At 46.4% G+C, this 15,633-nt stretch overlaps 1 protein-coding gene across 1 annotated transcript in view; it reads right to left on the bottom strand.

The window, feature by feature from the left end:
• Positions 1–10,008: 10,008 nt before the first annotated feature.
• The window catches only part of LOC141466324 (high affinity choline transporter 1-like), a 9,743-nt gene continuing 4,118 nt past the window's right edge, over positions 10,009–15,633 (bottom strand). The window contains exons 5-8 of the mRNA XM_074150184.1: positions 15,332–15,475; positions 12,041–12,194; positions 10,966–11,183; positions 10,009–10,530 (exon numbers count right to left, since the gene is read on the bottom strand). Of these exons, the coding sequence (XP_074006285.1) occupies positions 10,009–10,530; positions 10,966–11,183; positions 12,041–12,194; positions 15,332–15,475 (1,038 nt within the window). The remainder of the gene's footprint in view (positions 10,531–10,965; positions 11,184–12,040; positions 12,195–15,331; positions 15,476–15,633) is intronic.

The raw sequence follows: 15,633 nt of genomic DNA, 5'->3' as shown, positions 1-15,633 counted from the left end.
GTTTCCTCCTGGAGCACCATGGACATCATAATGTCAATTATAGCCTTGGCCCCAGCTCCCCACCTCAACCTGTGTGTTGGGAGGACTCAGGAGCTGCTCCAAACATATGAAAGATAGATATTTCCTTTGTTCTTTGCCTCTAATTTTCAGGAGTGTGATGTGGGTAGGTGGCTGGTGATGGAGCACTGCAGCACCATCACTGGCAGCAGAAGACCTCTCAACAATGCTAATGAAGGCAGACAGTACATGGTGATCTGGGATGGGCTGCGGGTGCCTTGCCAAGGTACAAAGACCACCAGCCACTTGAGGAGGTGTATTTCTGACTGGCGAATGGCAGGTAATGGTGCCTGGTGGCAGCCTGCATCTCCTGGTGAGGACACTTCTGAGGACACCGCCTAAATGATTCTATATGATTCTATGACACTGGGAGAGTCCCATTCAGGGCGCAGGGAAAGGCGTGCTGTGAAAGGGAATTGATGGTTTTGTGTTACTTGGGGCTGCACTTAGGTGGTGCTAGAGAGTAAATAATTAAAACCTCTCTGCAACTTGGGTGTCTGAATGGGGAGTTTGCAGATATTTGTCCCTAAAATATTTTGTGAAGAGTGGTGATCGGGTGGACTCAACACTGCCTGATAAGACACATCTCACAGGACGTGCCAGGGCTGCAATGTTTAAGGAAAAGGAAACTTAAACTGTCTCACCTTTTTAGTATGTTCTCAAAATTTGATTTGAACAAAGGACATCCTCCAGTTTTATCCAGTGACAAAATCCTTGCCTGAAACTCTCACCAGAGGGATATTTAGAGTGATATCGTCCAAATAAAAAGTCACAGACCAAAACATGACTTACACACTCTCTCGCCCGTCAGAGCACAACCTGGGGAGCTGCAAACACAGCCTCTGCCCTACCTCTCCTGCCGGTCCTATTTCTTCCACCTTCCCAAGAATCCCCATTATCCTTTCTTTCCATGCACATCAGGATCATCCCCAGGTGTCTGCATTGCCCTGCAAGTCGTGTGGGGGAGAGGAGAGCTGTGTAGGGTGGGGTTCATCTTTGGCAGAGCACAGTGGGGCTTCTCCCATATCAAATCTGCCTGCAGGAATTTGGAGCCTGAGTGAGTTTTAATATCATGTTCGTCTCTTGAAGGTAAGCATCCTTTTCCCCTCGGGTGTTTTACAGCCCTGGCGCATACCGGTTTGGGTAAGGGCTCTTGGACCTGGTGCTTGCTTTGCAAAAAAGGTGTAGGACCTAGAATCAGGTCCTTCATAGCAACAGGGCCAGTGTATGACAATGTTGGGCTCCCAAGTTGAAGTACAGCTAGAAATTCCAGAGTTTATCTCCAACTAGCCAGTTTTAAGTTTTGCTGTTGGTTTTAACAGTACTGTGCCAAGCCGGCAAACATTCTCTCCACTACCAAGTTAAAAGCAAGGTCTAACATGGCAAAACCTATGATACAGGTTGCAAGCTGTAGCGCCTTGGCTGTTTTACACCCTTCTCCAGCTGTGGTCTTGCCACCCTGTGGGGTTCATTTTGAGCTTCTGAGAAAGGGCTACACAACAGCACGAGCAGCTGATCAGTACAGAGCTTTGTCCAAAGCCCCAGGATTTCCTGGAGCTTCATGGACTCTTTATCAGGGAGTATAATGACAGGATGAGGGGTAATGATTTCAAACTGAAAGAGGGGAGATTTAGATTGGATATTAGGAAGAAATTATTTACTGTGAGGGTGGTGAGACACTGGAACAGGTTGCCCAAGGAAGTTGTGGATGCCCCATCCCTGGAGGTGTTCAAGACCAGGCTGGATGGGGCTTTGAGCAGCTTGTTCTAGTGGGAGGTGTCCCTGCCCATGGCAGGGGGGCTGGAACTAGATGATCTTTAAAGTCTGTTCCAACCCGAACCATTCCATGGTTCTATTATTCTATGGTTGTTCAGTGACCCTCACATACAGAGACCACAGCAAGACCATGACCTCAGTTTGTACAGTGTTTCCTAGATTTGAATCACTGTGGTGAAGTGATTGGGAGTACTCCCATAAGTTGTTACACGTGGAATTAAAAGTACTTCGTCCTGAGGACAACAAGCAGGGACAATTCATCTGGTGCTCTTGAAAGGTTTTCCCAGCCTTCATCTACTTCAAACAGCATTTTTTTTTTCTATAGATTTTACTTTTCTAAGAGGCCTTTTAATTCTGTGAATTTAGTTTTTTCTGCGCATTTAAGTTTACCTGTATATTTCTATATCCCAGATTTTTATTTCAAATGTCATATGTCTTCAAACTTTTCACTTTGCTTTAGTCCCATAGTGTAACATTTCTCTCCAGTTCTGTAATGAAGTCAAGGTCTGTTATTATTGAACCATGAGCATAGCTGAACTCTGGGAGAAAATAAATCACGTTTGTATTAAAGAAAAGCCTGTTGTGTCCTTTCTGCAATCCAATGCAAGTGTCACAGATTGCAGTTGCATAGCAAGAGTTCCCAAGCCGCACTGTTGTCTTGACTTCTTCTCCATGGTGGGATCTCAAGGGTAACAGCAAGGGTCTGAGCATTTGTCAGCATTAAGGTAAAAGCTGCAGTGGTTACCTGGATGGTACTTGGTTGCCCATCTCCAGCCATGAGGTTAGGGTTGGAAGAAGTGAAGAACATCACTTGGGTTTGCCAGTGTGAACTTTGGGCTGGACATACCCTAGGGCTCCCTGAATGAATTCCTCCTTAAAACAGTGGATACATTCCAGAAATCTTCCAATTTCACTCTAGCATTTTTAGTGATGAAGAACCACCTCAATTCTTGGCAAATTGTTCTAACATTTCAAGGACCTTAAAAGGTCCTTAAAAGCTGATCCTCATTTGTAGTCTGAATTTGTCTAATGACTTCCAGGCATTGGATCTTATCATAAGCTTTACTGTGAGAGAAGAGACTTTATCACAGTAGGAGGAACATGTTCAGGGGATGATTTATCTAGTCTAAATTTCAATGTAATAGTGCATAGCATTACTTGGGGCTTTCTTGCAGGACAACACAAACAACAGTCAGTTTTAGACTGTGATTCTCCTGATCTGTCTATAGACATCTGTGTTAGATTGTCTGTTAGCCCATACTGAAGTGCATCTCATTTGTTTGCCCAGCTGAGCATGTGGACTGCTCCTCATTGCCTACTCACTCACTGATAAGTGCAGTTCAATAGCATAATGACAAGAATCAAGAGACTGAGATACTGGATGATAATTTCCTACTTGTAATTTCATTTCAAGACCTGTCAGTTAGCCAGCTGTTAACCCACCTAATGTACATGGCATTGATTTTGTATTGTTGTTGTTTCTTAATCAGATTTCTGTCTGATACCATCTCAGATGCTCCACAGGAGATGAGGTCTAAAAATGTCAAGGAAAACCAAGACAATGGAAGCCTCAGGATATCTCAGTGGATACTGCCTGCCTAGGCAACAGTAGAGTGCTGCCCAGATGCTGGTATTTGCTGCTTTAAGTCTGCCTACTGCAAATATTTTATCGTCTCAGTTCAGTCCCAGGTCCTGGTTGTCCACTTTACATGAATGTTAGTGCATTCTCTCGGTTGTTTTTGGAGCGAACCAACTGGTTTCTCCAAAATCAAATCTCAGGTGCTATTCTGGAGAAAGTTCACTCCAGATCACTCCAGAGAACTGAAATTGAACTAGATTTGGCTCCTCCAACCTCTGCAGTCTTCCACTTCTATTCCAGCAGGCTTTGCACCCTCAAACATTCCCCAAAGCCTGCTTGCATTCACTCTACAACTTGGCCTAGGGGCCCAGGAATGCTCCATCATGCAGAAGCATTTAGTCCTGTTGACATAACCTTTGAGTCCACTGGGTCATCTCCCTGGCACATGGAGTGACCCAGAACAAGCAATGTCCAAGAAGGTCTCCATCTCCTTTGATGTAGCTGACCAAAATCCAGTACAGCTACTCTTTTTATCTGGAAGCTCTTTTTCCCATTTTTAGAATCTTCCTACTCATTGTCATGCACGAACCATGATGACACCAGAAGCCTTGAAGAGCCCTTATTGCACCCATATTCACATAAATAATCCAGACCCTTCCGGCCTTTTTGTCCCAGCTTTTGTTAGTTTTCATAAACAATTGCATGTGGATGGCTAGGCTGGACTTCTGTTTTCTTGGACAATTTTGGGACCAGACCATTGTACAGCAACAAAATAACTTTAAAATGAAATCTTTCTAGGATGTAACTGCTTGTTATTACCAATGACTAATGAGGGAACATAGCTGAAAGGAGCCCCAGTCCAGGCCACTGAAGGGATGCTGCTGCCGAAGGAGTTTAACTGTCATTGCCCTCTTCCAGAATCACAAAATCACAGAGTGACTGAGGTGGGAAGGCACGTCTGGAAATTATTTGGTCCAACACCCTACTGAGAGCAAAGTCAGTGAGAACAGGTTGCTCAGACCTGTGTCTGGTTGGCTTTGAATATCTCTAAGGACGGAGACTGCACAACATTTCCAAGTGACCCGGTCCAGTGCCTGACCACACTCACAGTGAAAAAGACTTTTCTTACGGATTATACTGTGTTTCCGTTTGTGCCCAATGCCTCTCATCCTCTGACTAGGCACCACTGAGAAGAGTCTGGTTCTGTCTTCTTTTCCACGCCCTTCAGGTATTTATATACATTGATAAGATCCCCTTGAGCCTTCTCTTTTCCAGGCTGAACAGTCCCAGCTCTCTCAGCCTCTCGTCATATGAAAGATGTTCCAAGCCCTTAATGACCTTCATAGTCCTTCAGTGGGCTCTCTACAGCAAGCCCATGTGTCTCTTGTACTGGGCATCCCAGGCCTGGGCACAGCACTCCAGATGTGTCTCACCAGGGCTGCACAGAGGTGAAGGGTCACCTTCCTCGTCCTTCTGGCAATGCCCTGCCTAATGCAGCCCAGGAGGCTGTCAGCATTTTTTGTTGCAAGGGCACATTGCTGGCTCATGGTCACCTTGCTCTGGCAACCTGTATCCCTAGGGCCTTTTCTGCAAAGCTGCTCTTGAGATGGTTGACCACCAGCCTGTCCTGCTGCCTGGGGTTCTCTCTCCTCAGATGCATCAACTTGCACTTCCCTTTGCTGAACTTTGCAACGTTCCTGTCAGGCCATTTCTCCAGCCTGTCCAGGTCCCTCTGGATGGCAGCACACCCATCTGCTGCACCAGCCACTCCTCCTGGTTCTGTGTCATCTGCAAACTTGCTGAGTATGCACTTGTGTCCCAACACTAAGGCCATTTACAAAGATGTTAAACAGGAGTGATCCCAGCATCAGGCCCTGGGGTACACCACTAGCAACTGGCATCCAGCTGGACTCTGTGCTGTGAATCACAGACCTCTGAGCCTGGCAGTTCAGCCACTTTTAAGTCCACCTCACCGTCCACTTATCTAACCTGTACATCAGTTTGCCTGTGAGGATTTTGTTAGAGGCAGTTTCAAAAGCCTTGCTAAAGTAAACAACCTCCACTTGTTCAGGGTTGTGAATTAAACTGACTAGGAAAACTGCCCTCCAACTATGAACAGAAGTTCTCAACTCATGCAAAATGAGTTTTCAACATTTACAACAGAGCTTTCTCCTCTAACCATGCTATGATTCTGCAATTTCTTCCAAAGATCTCAAAACCCTTCTTGGGGTCAATTAAAATGCTGTCCCTCTTCCAGGAACTGGGAAAGAAAAGCATGAGTGAGGCAAGTGAGCTGCCTAAGGTAGATTTGCAAAGTCTGACTTGTGCAGTAATACCTCCAGGGTCAGATAAGATAGATGGTGGAGGGAAACTGAGGAAGGGAAGAGGAAAACAGACACCTCCGCCAGGCAGATCCTGTATTACTTCAAGAGATCTGCCAAAAGATTTTAAAAAAACAACAAAACAACCATTTGGCCATAGAACTGGAACAAAATACTGTTCTTGAAGTTGTTTAAAGTTGAAGAAAAATATTTCCCAGTAGGCATAAGGAAAACGTTAGCTGTACGTCATTTGGAATATTCATGCTTTTGTGTCTGATAATGGAAACCTTACTCCAGTTCATATTATTCTCCTTTTTTTGATTATTCCAGACATCCCAAATTCCAGTCACAAAGATGATCCTGGCCCCTATTGGGAGAGCAAAGAAAGCCATGCTTTCCTGCAGCAGCATTCCCATCCCTGGGGATGATGGATTGCCTCAAAGTTTTAAGGATCAGCAAAGTAAGCTGGCTATTTTTCTGTATTTACAGATGTCCTGTTATGGGGGATTAATGCCTTTGAATTATTCCTTGTTAGAGGAGCATGAAAGTCAGTGGTGGTCTGGAGCAGGAAAGTTTATTAGAAGACCAAAGAGTTCTGCTAGTTGCGCTGATGTATTCTCCAGCAGAGGTTGTAGTAAAGCCTGCGAACTGTGAGGCAAGATTGGTGTGTAGCGAGTAGGGTAAAGCCAGAGATCATGGCATTTGTGTGGAAACGATGAGAGGATCATCCTTGCCCCATGCAGCTCATTGCTCACGTGCAAGTATCTCCCTGACAGTGCTAGAAATGTCCGGCAAACCTGCAAGTGTTTCTTTGCTTTCTTGCTGGATGCCAGCTGTTATTCCAGTGAGGACACATTTAAGAAATCCTAAAAATGAGCATAAGTAAGAAGAGGAAGAGATGCAGACTTCCCTTCAGAAGTGCTATGTTCCTGTTTCTCTCATCTGTGTAAACCAGACATACAAAGATCCCTGGCGAGGAACTGATGAGATGCTGAGAATTCACTGCAAACCAAATACTTCCCAAATTGCAGGTCTTCTTTTTGTTTATTTATTTATTTATTTTTAATCAGACATGACAGATAAGGTATTATTAACCTCAAAAATGCCAAAACCAGGTAGCAGCTGTCCACTCTGGGAAAAGTTAATGAAAACTGAACTGTACAGGATCATTAGTATGGACACATCTAAAGGGCAAAGGAGGTAAATCCACAAGTGGAGAGAGAAATCGGGGCCTCCAGTACCTGAGCAAGAGGGGGCAAGGAAAAGAAAGGAATACTGAACTGGAGGCAGTAACCCATGAGAGGAATGATTTCATAGGAGCTGTGTCATTATCCCCTGTGCTGGCAACACCTCAAGGACTTTGGGTGTGCTAGGCTGGAACAACTAGGCATTTTGTCATTAAATATAGGCTAGAATTGCTTTTATATTTATTTTACTTGCAGCTAATTGCTTTCAAAACTTTGCCTGACCTTGATGAATGTTTTCTTTTTAAGCTTGCTGGGGTATGTTCTGAGGAGGGAGTCATATAAGGGTGGAAAATGGTAAACATTCAGGAGAGTTACAGTAATTGTGTCTTTACCATTTTTGTCTCTCCACGTCAAGCAGAGCGTGTTTTAGTGGTAGGAAATTCAGGAAGGTTTGTAAGGGCAAAGTGTCCCTGCTGAGTATGCCAGATACCCCTTACAGCGCTAAGACTTTCCTATTTGAAGTTGCTGGGAGTCTTCTGTGGTGACGCTGGGCGGTGACATGATGGTGGTGGTGATGCTCTTCAGCAAGGTCTTACCGCAGAGTGCTGTCCTTTGACGCTGTCTCAGGAAGCTGTGGCTCTACTGCCCATCAGGCCAAGCGTGTGAGCATGTAAAGGATTTAATATCAAACTTTGAGACTCTGCAGGGGAACAGCAGGAAAAGTTGGGCACAGCAGTGCAGAGAAAAGATATCTCCAGATGTAGTCACATGTCTTTCAGAGCCACTGGGTGGGCTGGTCTGTGAGTGGGATGCTGACCTTGCCATGAGGACATTGGAGTTTCCCTCTCACCTGGGCCATGCAACAGGTCTGTGTCCTTGTGAGGGTGCACTATGCCAGCTGTGGTCTGCTCCACACAGAGGGCCATACAGGTCCCCAAACTAGGTCACCCCTAAATCTTGCGGGGGAGTATGCTTGGATCAGCAGACAGGACCTGTGATTGAACAGCAAGAGCCCGGTTCTTCTGGCGCTACAGTAATGATAGCTTTGGTGTCTCCCTTAGCTAAGCACCACCTCACACACTCCCACTCAAATCACTGGGGTGTGAGAGACCTCAGTGGGTGACCGCCTAGGGCCATAGTTAATGGTAATGCTTTTAATTTTAAAAACAGGGTTTTTTTCCCCTTTTCTAGACATGTTATAATAATATTTCATGACAATCTCTAGAGATACAGGAAAGCATTTCTGGTCTTGGTTTAACAAAGCATATAAACAGCACTGCTGCGCATGGCAAGTTAAGTGTGTCCACAGGTGTTTACTAACACTGGGGCAAAGCATAAAGTTGTGTGATATTTTTCTGATGAGGAGCAGAATCTCCACCTTGCTGAGGATGGGTATTTTAAAGGAGTTGGATGGTCCCCAGGGGGAGCAGAGTCATCAAAGCCATATCTAGAGATTAGGGCCACCAGTCCTCCTCCTGAGCTACTGCATTTGCCTTGGGTCAGTTCAGAGTGACGTGGCTCCTCGCTGAGCTTGCTGTTGGCTTTGCATGGTGACACCAGCAGAGTTTCTTGCCTTATGCACGCACAGCAGGGCCTTCAGCACGTGCTGAAAGCAATTCACCAAGCATCAAATTGTTTTCACCCTTGGCAGCTCAGTTGTCTGTCAGAGTTGCTGTGCTGTGGGGTATTTTGGATACATCAATAAATATCTTCCCTCCAACAGTGCCAGATGTTTCCACGCACAGCAGCTCCCACAACCACTTTGTAAAGGTTTTGTGGCGAGGGGCTGCTCAGAGTGTGGTTCCTGCTGGCTCTTGTGGGTGGCTTGTGACTGACTCCTGGTGAGCCACTGCACAGCTGCCGAGGGAAGTACAAAATGACACCCGCCATGAGTCCTCACTGCAGGATCTTTCTGAATCTTTATTTCGGCTCCCCTCTTAATGACCCATCCCACTGAGGGATGATCTCAGCCTGTCAGACTTCAGGCTAGAGGCCAAACTCACTAGTTAGCTGGGCTGCTTTTCCTCTGACCCACTGAGAATTTATGCAAACAAAGTACCAGGGAGTTTTCTGTACAGACCTTGTGGCTTGAATCTTTTGGGATCTTACCTTCAGGATTTCGTGACCCCGCAGGCAGGTTTAGGATCGGTTCCCAGCATTTGTCTGTCATCACAGTCCTCTGAGGTCTCAAACGACAGTTGGTGTATGTCTCCCACAGCATCCCCCTGCTTTGCCTGAGTAACATCTCTGCACAAGTGATTTAACCAGGTGTTTTAGAGAAGACTCGTGAAAGAGTCTCTCAGGCACCTCCATTTTTCCAGCTGGTTGAGTTTTTGTAAATAGTGGCTATGTTAAACTTCCTTATCCAGTAATTAAGGGCTGCTGCTTCATTTTGCTCATCTGCTCCTGCCCTACCAGGTCATATGAGAGGGGATGTCCTCTCCTCAGCCACGTGGCAGCAGACTGGCTGCATGGCCTGAGACCACAGCTCGGGAGAGGCATATGCAAAAGTTTTTGCGGTATCAAGGAAAGCTTTGTAAAGCACACAAAGAATGGTGTAGGACTGATATTACTGCTGGACTGCTCTGGTGGTTGCACTGCACTCAGTAATACGTGTTTTTATAGGTCTGATGCACTCCCCAGGGGAGATTATGCTAAAACTCTAGCTGTTGTGATGGGAACAGGTTTGCTCACCTTTTTTTTTTAAATCAAGAATACCCAATCTATTAACCATTAATTTGTCTCCTTTGTGGTGAGAAAAGTATGTGACTTGGGAATGTCATAAATGTTGGAGGATGATTTGCAGCCTTGCCTTCAGGTGGGGTACGAGCGGCACCCTGAAGCAAACATTGCTGGGGCCTGTGGTGGCCCATGGTCACCACCACAAGATTGTGCTCCATCACCATGTGCCTTTAATCACTGCAGACCTGGAGCTCACACATTCTCCTTGGATGAACAGAGTGAGTCTTTATTAGTCTGCAAGGACTTTAAATAATTCACTACTGGAGAAAGCAAAGGGAAGAGCAATGCTATTTGTGCCAGACTCTAATTGCTGAATGCACCATGGCCTTTCAAAGAGGCCCCACATTTAATCACGATTCTCTTCTAGTGCAACCATTGCTGAACCCATCTGCTTCTCCAGCTGCTGCAGGGGAATGAGGGTGCCGGTTCCCCCTGTGATATCGCAAACATCCCACCTGCGGGGAAGGATGTTTCTCTGAAACAAAACTGCAGCCAGGTACGAAACAGCAAGGATTGTCCCCAAGGTGAGAAGCATGGTGAACGTTTTAAAGGGGAAGAGCTGACTGTAGGTCCCGTTCACCAGGGAGCAGGCTGGGTAGCAGATGGCGGCAGGGATGCTGAGGGCAGGCTCTCCTGCCAGCAGCCTCAGGATGAGCCCAACCAAGAAGCCGGCGGCCGAGCCATAGGTGTTGGTGCTGGGAGCAAAGAGGGCACAGCAGAGCTGGGGGAAGAGCAGAGCGTACACCAGATCCCCGCTGAGGAACCAGAGGTCGTAGACTGAGCTGGAGTGAAAAGCCAGACCAGCAGCCATGGCCCCAAACACCAGCATGGAGATCTTCATGGCCCATAAGACCTCTGTCTCCATAGCCTGCAAAACAGGAGATTATAACACTACAGACACGGTGTTTACTGGCTGGAGGGTCAGCACTGCCCTGCCCTGGGCTTGTTCCCACCAAGCTCTCTCTGCTGCCACCAACAGCCGTCCAAGGCAGGCAGCCTTGGAGATGGAGCTGCCCTCTGTAATTTGAAGGGTCATGGGTTTATGCTGTTTCCATTAATATGCTAGACAAAATTTTATATCAGTCATTTTATAAAGAGCAAAGCTCACCAGTGTGGGCATTTGTATCCCTACCAAGGACATGAACACCCCTGAGCTATGTTTGAAGCTCTGGCTCCAGAACTCAGTTCAGCAGCTGAAGGACAGACACTTCTAATTGCAGACCACACAGACTGGATTTGAAACAGTCTTGAAACGAAACCATCTGTGCTGATTCCAAAACTGCTGAATGCTGTAACCAAGTACCTTTTTCCTCAGGATTTTCCTGTAGATATTGTGAGCGAACATGGAACTGGCAGAGAGAAGGGCTGAGTCTGCAGAAGACATGGCGGCAGCAGCGATGGCTCCCAAACCAGCAATGGAGATGTATGCTGGGCAGAGATAGTGTAAAACAAGCGGCAGTATCATTGCTGATTCCCCTCTCTCAAGTGGATTTGGAAGACCATAGCTTGTCTGGTTCCAGTCTTTAAAAGGGAACAAGGAAAAGTTACAACAAATTCTTCATTGACATTTCTGCTGTCTTTGAAGCTGCCTTTCCACAGGGACCAGTGACAGCAGGGCTAGGGACTGAGACCCACTCAGTATTTTAGAACTTGGATACATTTTCTGGATTCTCTTTATGTCTTGTGATTCCCCTGAGCATGCTGCAGCTCTCACTAGATCAAAGATTTTCCTTTTCCCCAATAACATCTACAGAAATAGCTGTACTTTGTGTGTTTCCAGGAATGGTGCACTTAAAGGTCTCATGAGGAGAAGGGTGTTTTTCTCTGATGCCCCTAGTGAGAGATGAATACATGAGTTGAAGTTCTGGTGATCTGGCTGCTTTTTAACCCTTGCTAGACACCAACACAGTATTGATCTCCTGGGCTGGGGTTGTGCATTTCCAGGACTGAACTTCTTGATTCCTTCAAGCAGATTTTCTCCTGAATGTTATTAACAACCTGTAGCAATATTACTGGGTCTTAGTGCAGAGGGCACTAAGAGATGCAGGCTTAAGATTTCTTAGAAAATAGGAGTATACAGCATTTTACAGAGTCTGCCTTCATCTTTCCTTGTCACAAGGACCGTAAAAATCCATTTCACCATAATGAAATAGACTTAAACTATTCTTGAGGTTGCTTAAATGTCTCTAGGTAGTCATACACTGAACCTCAGTGCTCCACATTTGGCTTTTGGCTTGGTGGCCAGGTCTCCCATTGAGGGCTTTTAGGTACACAGGACTAGGTAATTTGAAGCCTAAATCAGAACTTCTTTGGGTCCCATTTTAATCACCTTTGACAAAAACATGTTAATTATTCAGAGACAAATGATTTAGTTTTACCTGTTGATGCTGCAATTGCACCAATGAGCACGGAGGGGATGGCCATTATAAAGCACCCCAGTCCAGAGAGGTAGGAGATTAGCCTTGCCTGTCCTGGAGAGGCAGCGGAGAGCACTCTTTGGAAGTAAGTTTGCCATGGAATGCTCCCAAGCACCTGAAACATTCAGATGTTACCAGTGGTACCCACCAGGCTGCTGGCTGCTGTAGGGAATCATCCATCCATTCAGACAGATGATGATCTTTATTGTCATAAACCTCTCACTTCAAATGCATAAACTTTGCCCAGCTTTAACTATTGAGGATGATATTTGTCATGGTTGAGGATGTCCTTTTCTTTTGTTTTCATTGTGATGGATGTGAAATTTTGATCAAAAAAGTCTAATGGTTTGTCAGGCTGAGAAAGCTAAATAAAACAGGTTAAAAATAGGTTGCTTGGCATAGTAAAAGAGGCACAGAGGAATCATAGAATCATAGAATTATCTAGGTTGGAAGGGACCTTCAAGATCATCTAGTCCAACCATCAACCTAACTCTGACAAAAAAAACCCCAAACCATTACTAAACCATGTCCCCCAGCACCATGTCAACCTGTCTTTTGAACACCTCCAGGGATGGTGCCTCAACCACTTCCCTGGGCAGCCCATTCCAATGCTTGATAACCCTTTCAGTGTCAAAGTTCTTCCTAATATCCAACCTGAACCTCCCCTGGCGCAGCTTGAGGCTGTTTCCTCTAGTCCTGTCGCCTGTGACTTGGGAGAAGAGACCGACCCCCACCTCTCTACACCCTCCTTTCAGGTAGTTGTAGAGAGCAATAAGGTCCTCCCTCAGCCTCCTTTTCTCCTGGCTGAACAACCCCAGCTCCCTCAGCCTCTCCTCATAAGACTTGTTCTCCAGACCCCTCACCAGCTTCATTGCCCTTCTCTGGACCCGCTCCAGCACCTCGATGTCTTTTTTGTGGTAAGGGGCCCAAAATTGGACACAGTACTCGAGGTGGGGCCTCATCAGTGCTGAGTACAGGGGGATGATCACCTCTCAAGTCCTACTCACCACACTATTCCTGATACAGGCCAAGATACTGTTGGCCTTCTTGGCCACCTGGGCACACTGCTGGCTCATATTCAGCTGACAGTCGACCAACACCCCCAGGTCCTTTTCTGCCAGGCAGCTCTCCAGCCACTCTTCCCCAAGCCTGTAGTGCTGCAGGGGGTTGTTGTGACCCAAGTGCAGGACCAAGCACTTGGCCTTATTGAACCTCATCCCGTTGGTCTCAGCCCATCAATCCAGCCTGTCCAGATCCCTCTGCAAAGCCTTTCTACCCTCCAGCAGGTCGACACTCCCACCCAACTTGGTGTTGTCTGCGAATTTACTGAGCGTGCACTCAATCCCCTCATCCAGATCATTGATAAAGATGTTAAAGAGGACCGGCCCCAGTACCAAGCCCTGTGGGACACCACTCGTGACTGGCTGCCAAATGGATTTAACTCCATTCACCACCACTCTCTGGGCCCGGCCCTCCAGCCAGCTTTTAACCCAGCGAAGAGTACTCCCATCCAAGCCATGGGCAGCCAGTTTCTCCAGGAGGATACTGTGGGAGACTGTATCAAAGGCCTTGCTAAAGTCCAGGTAAACAACATCCACAGCCTTTCCCTCATCCACCAAGCGGGTCACTTTATCATAGAAGGAGATCAGGTTTGTCAAGCAGGACCTGCCCCTCATGAACCCGTGCTGGCTGGGCCTGATCGCCTGGGTGTCCTTCATGCGCTGCATAATGGCACGCAGGATGATCTGTTCCATGACCTTCCCAGGCACCGAGGTCAGACTGACAGGCCTGTAGTTCCCTGGATCATCCTTCCGACCCTTCTTGTGGATGGGCATCACATTTGCTAGACGCCAGTCGGCTGGGACCACCCCAGTTTGCCAGGACTGTTGGTAAATGATGGAAAGTGGCTCTGCAAGCACTTCTGCCAGCTCCCTCAGTACCCTTGGGTGGATCCCATCTGGTCCCATAGACTTGTTTGTATCTAGGTGCTGGAGCAGGTCCCTCACCACCTCCCTTTGGATTACGGGGGCTTCATTCTGCTCCCCGCCCCTGTCTGCTAGCTCAGGGGTCTGGGTACTTAGGGAACCCCCTACTCTACTACTAAAGACTGAGGCAAAGAAGGCATTCAGTACCCTCAGCCTTCTCCTCATCCTTTGTCACTACGTTACCTCCCTTATGCAATAGAGGAGGGAGGTTCTCCCGAGTCCTCTTCTTGCTACTAATATATTTATAGAAATTCTTTTTATTGTTTTTAACATCCAAGGCCAGGTTGAGTTTTAGCTGGGCTTTGGCCTTTCTAATCTTTTCCCTACATAACTTTACTACACCTTTGTAATCTTCCTGAGTGGCCTGCCCCTTTTTCCAAAGGCCATAAACTCTCCTTTTTTCCCTGAGCTGTGACCCTATCTCTTTGTTCAGCCAGGCTGGTCTTTTCCCCCAATGGCTAGCTTTACAGTGCACAGGGATGGCCTGCGCCTGGGCTTTTAAGACCTCCTCCTTGAAAAACACCCAGCCTTCCTGAACTCCTTTGCCCTTCAGGGCTGCCTCCCAAAAGGAGGAAGGAAGGAAAAGAGAAGCTTTTCAGGAATGGAACTTTTGTAAAAATCTATCAAAACTTGGCTTAATTAAAAATAAAATCACCATTTTCACTTTCTTAGCAGACAAATTTAATCAGATAAAATCTGAAGATTCTCTCATCACCAAACAGGCTCAAGCTTCTGTGTGTCCCTATTACCAGCCTGCTGAGAGCATAACCACCACCCGTAGTCTTGACTGTACTGGTTGCTCAAAAGTTGAGTTGTGCAGTGGAGCCAATGGCCCCATGCGTACTGATGACCTGCAATTGTATCATTTTAGTATTTTTTTTTTTTTCACATAGAAGAAGTTTACATAATTATGTTAAAAGCATGCTATTGAGGCTGCAAGACCAACCTCTCAAATGGCAGGAAAAGTCTCATTTAGTGCCAGGAGTGGAGCTGATTGCATGGATGGTCTTACTCAAGAGGTACATTCATTCATGTTGTTCAAGGATAGACCATCCCTACTGCTTCTTTCCTTCCCACAACTGAGCCCTGGATCTCCCTGGTCCATTCAATGTGCTGCAGAGTGGCTGAGAGAAGGTTTTACACATCATCCTGCCCCGGCCAACTGTGCAAAGTAGGGCTCCTGGCTGGAAGAACCCACTAGTTTTCCAGACAGAAATTCCCCACAAAATCCCTTCTCCCAATCATCTGTCCAAGAAATACTCCATACCAGGAAGAAGAAGTCATCCAGCCACCTTCCAAGATACTGTTTTTCTATCTTCCCAATCCAAGGGTCTTGGTAAGATTGATGAGTTGCAGTGTAATAAATACTTTCCGTTGCAGAGTTCACCAGGGCAAAAGGGATACAGATCCACTAGAGCAGAAACAGAAACAGTTAATCATTTCCCTAGGGTACTTGTTCTTGGAGAATCTATTCAGATATTGAAATTAAAGTAAATATAGAACATAAAGTTACATAAGATTAAACCCAGACTAAGAGTCTTTCTTTCTTCCCCTTCCTTATCCCAAATC

Source organism: Numenius arquata, chromosome 1 (assembly GCF_964106895.1).
Source record: "Numenius arquata chromosome 1, bNumArq3.hap1.1, whole genome shotgun sequence".
In the NCBI taxonomy this organism is placed as follows: domain Eukaryota; kingdom Metazoa; phylum Chordata; class Aves; order Charadriiformes; family Scolopacidae; genus Numenius; species Numenius arquata.
The sequence above is the reverse complement of the archived record's forward strand: the minus strand, read 5'-3'. Positions and strand labels throughout refer to the sequence as shown.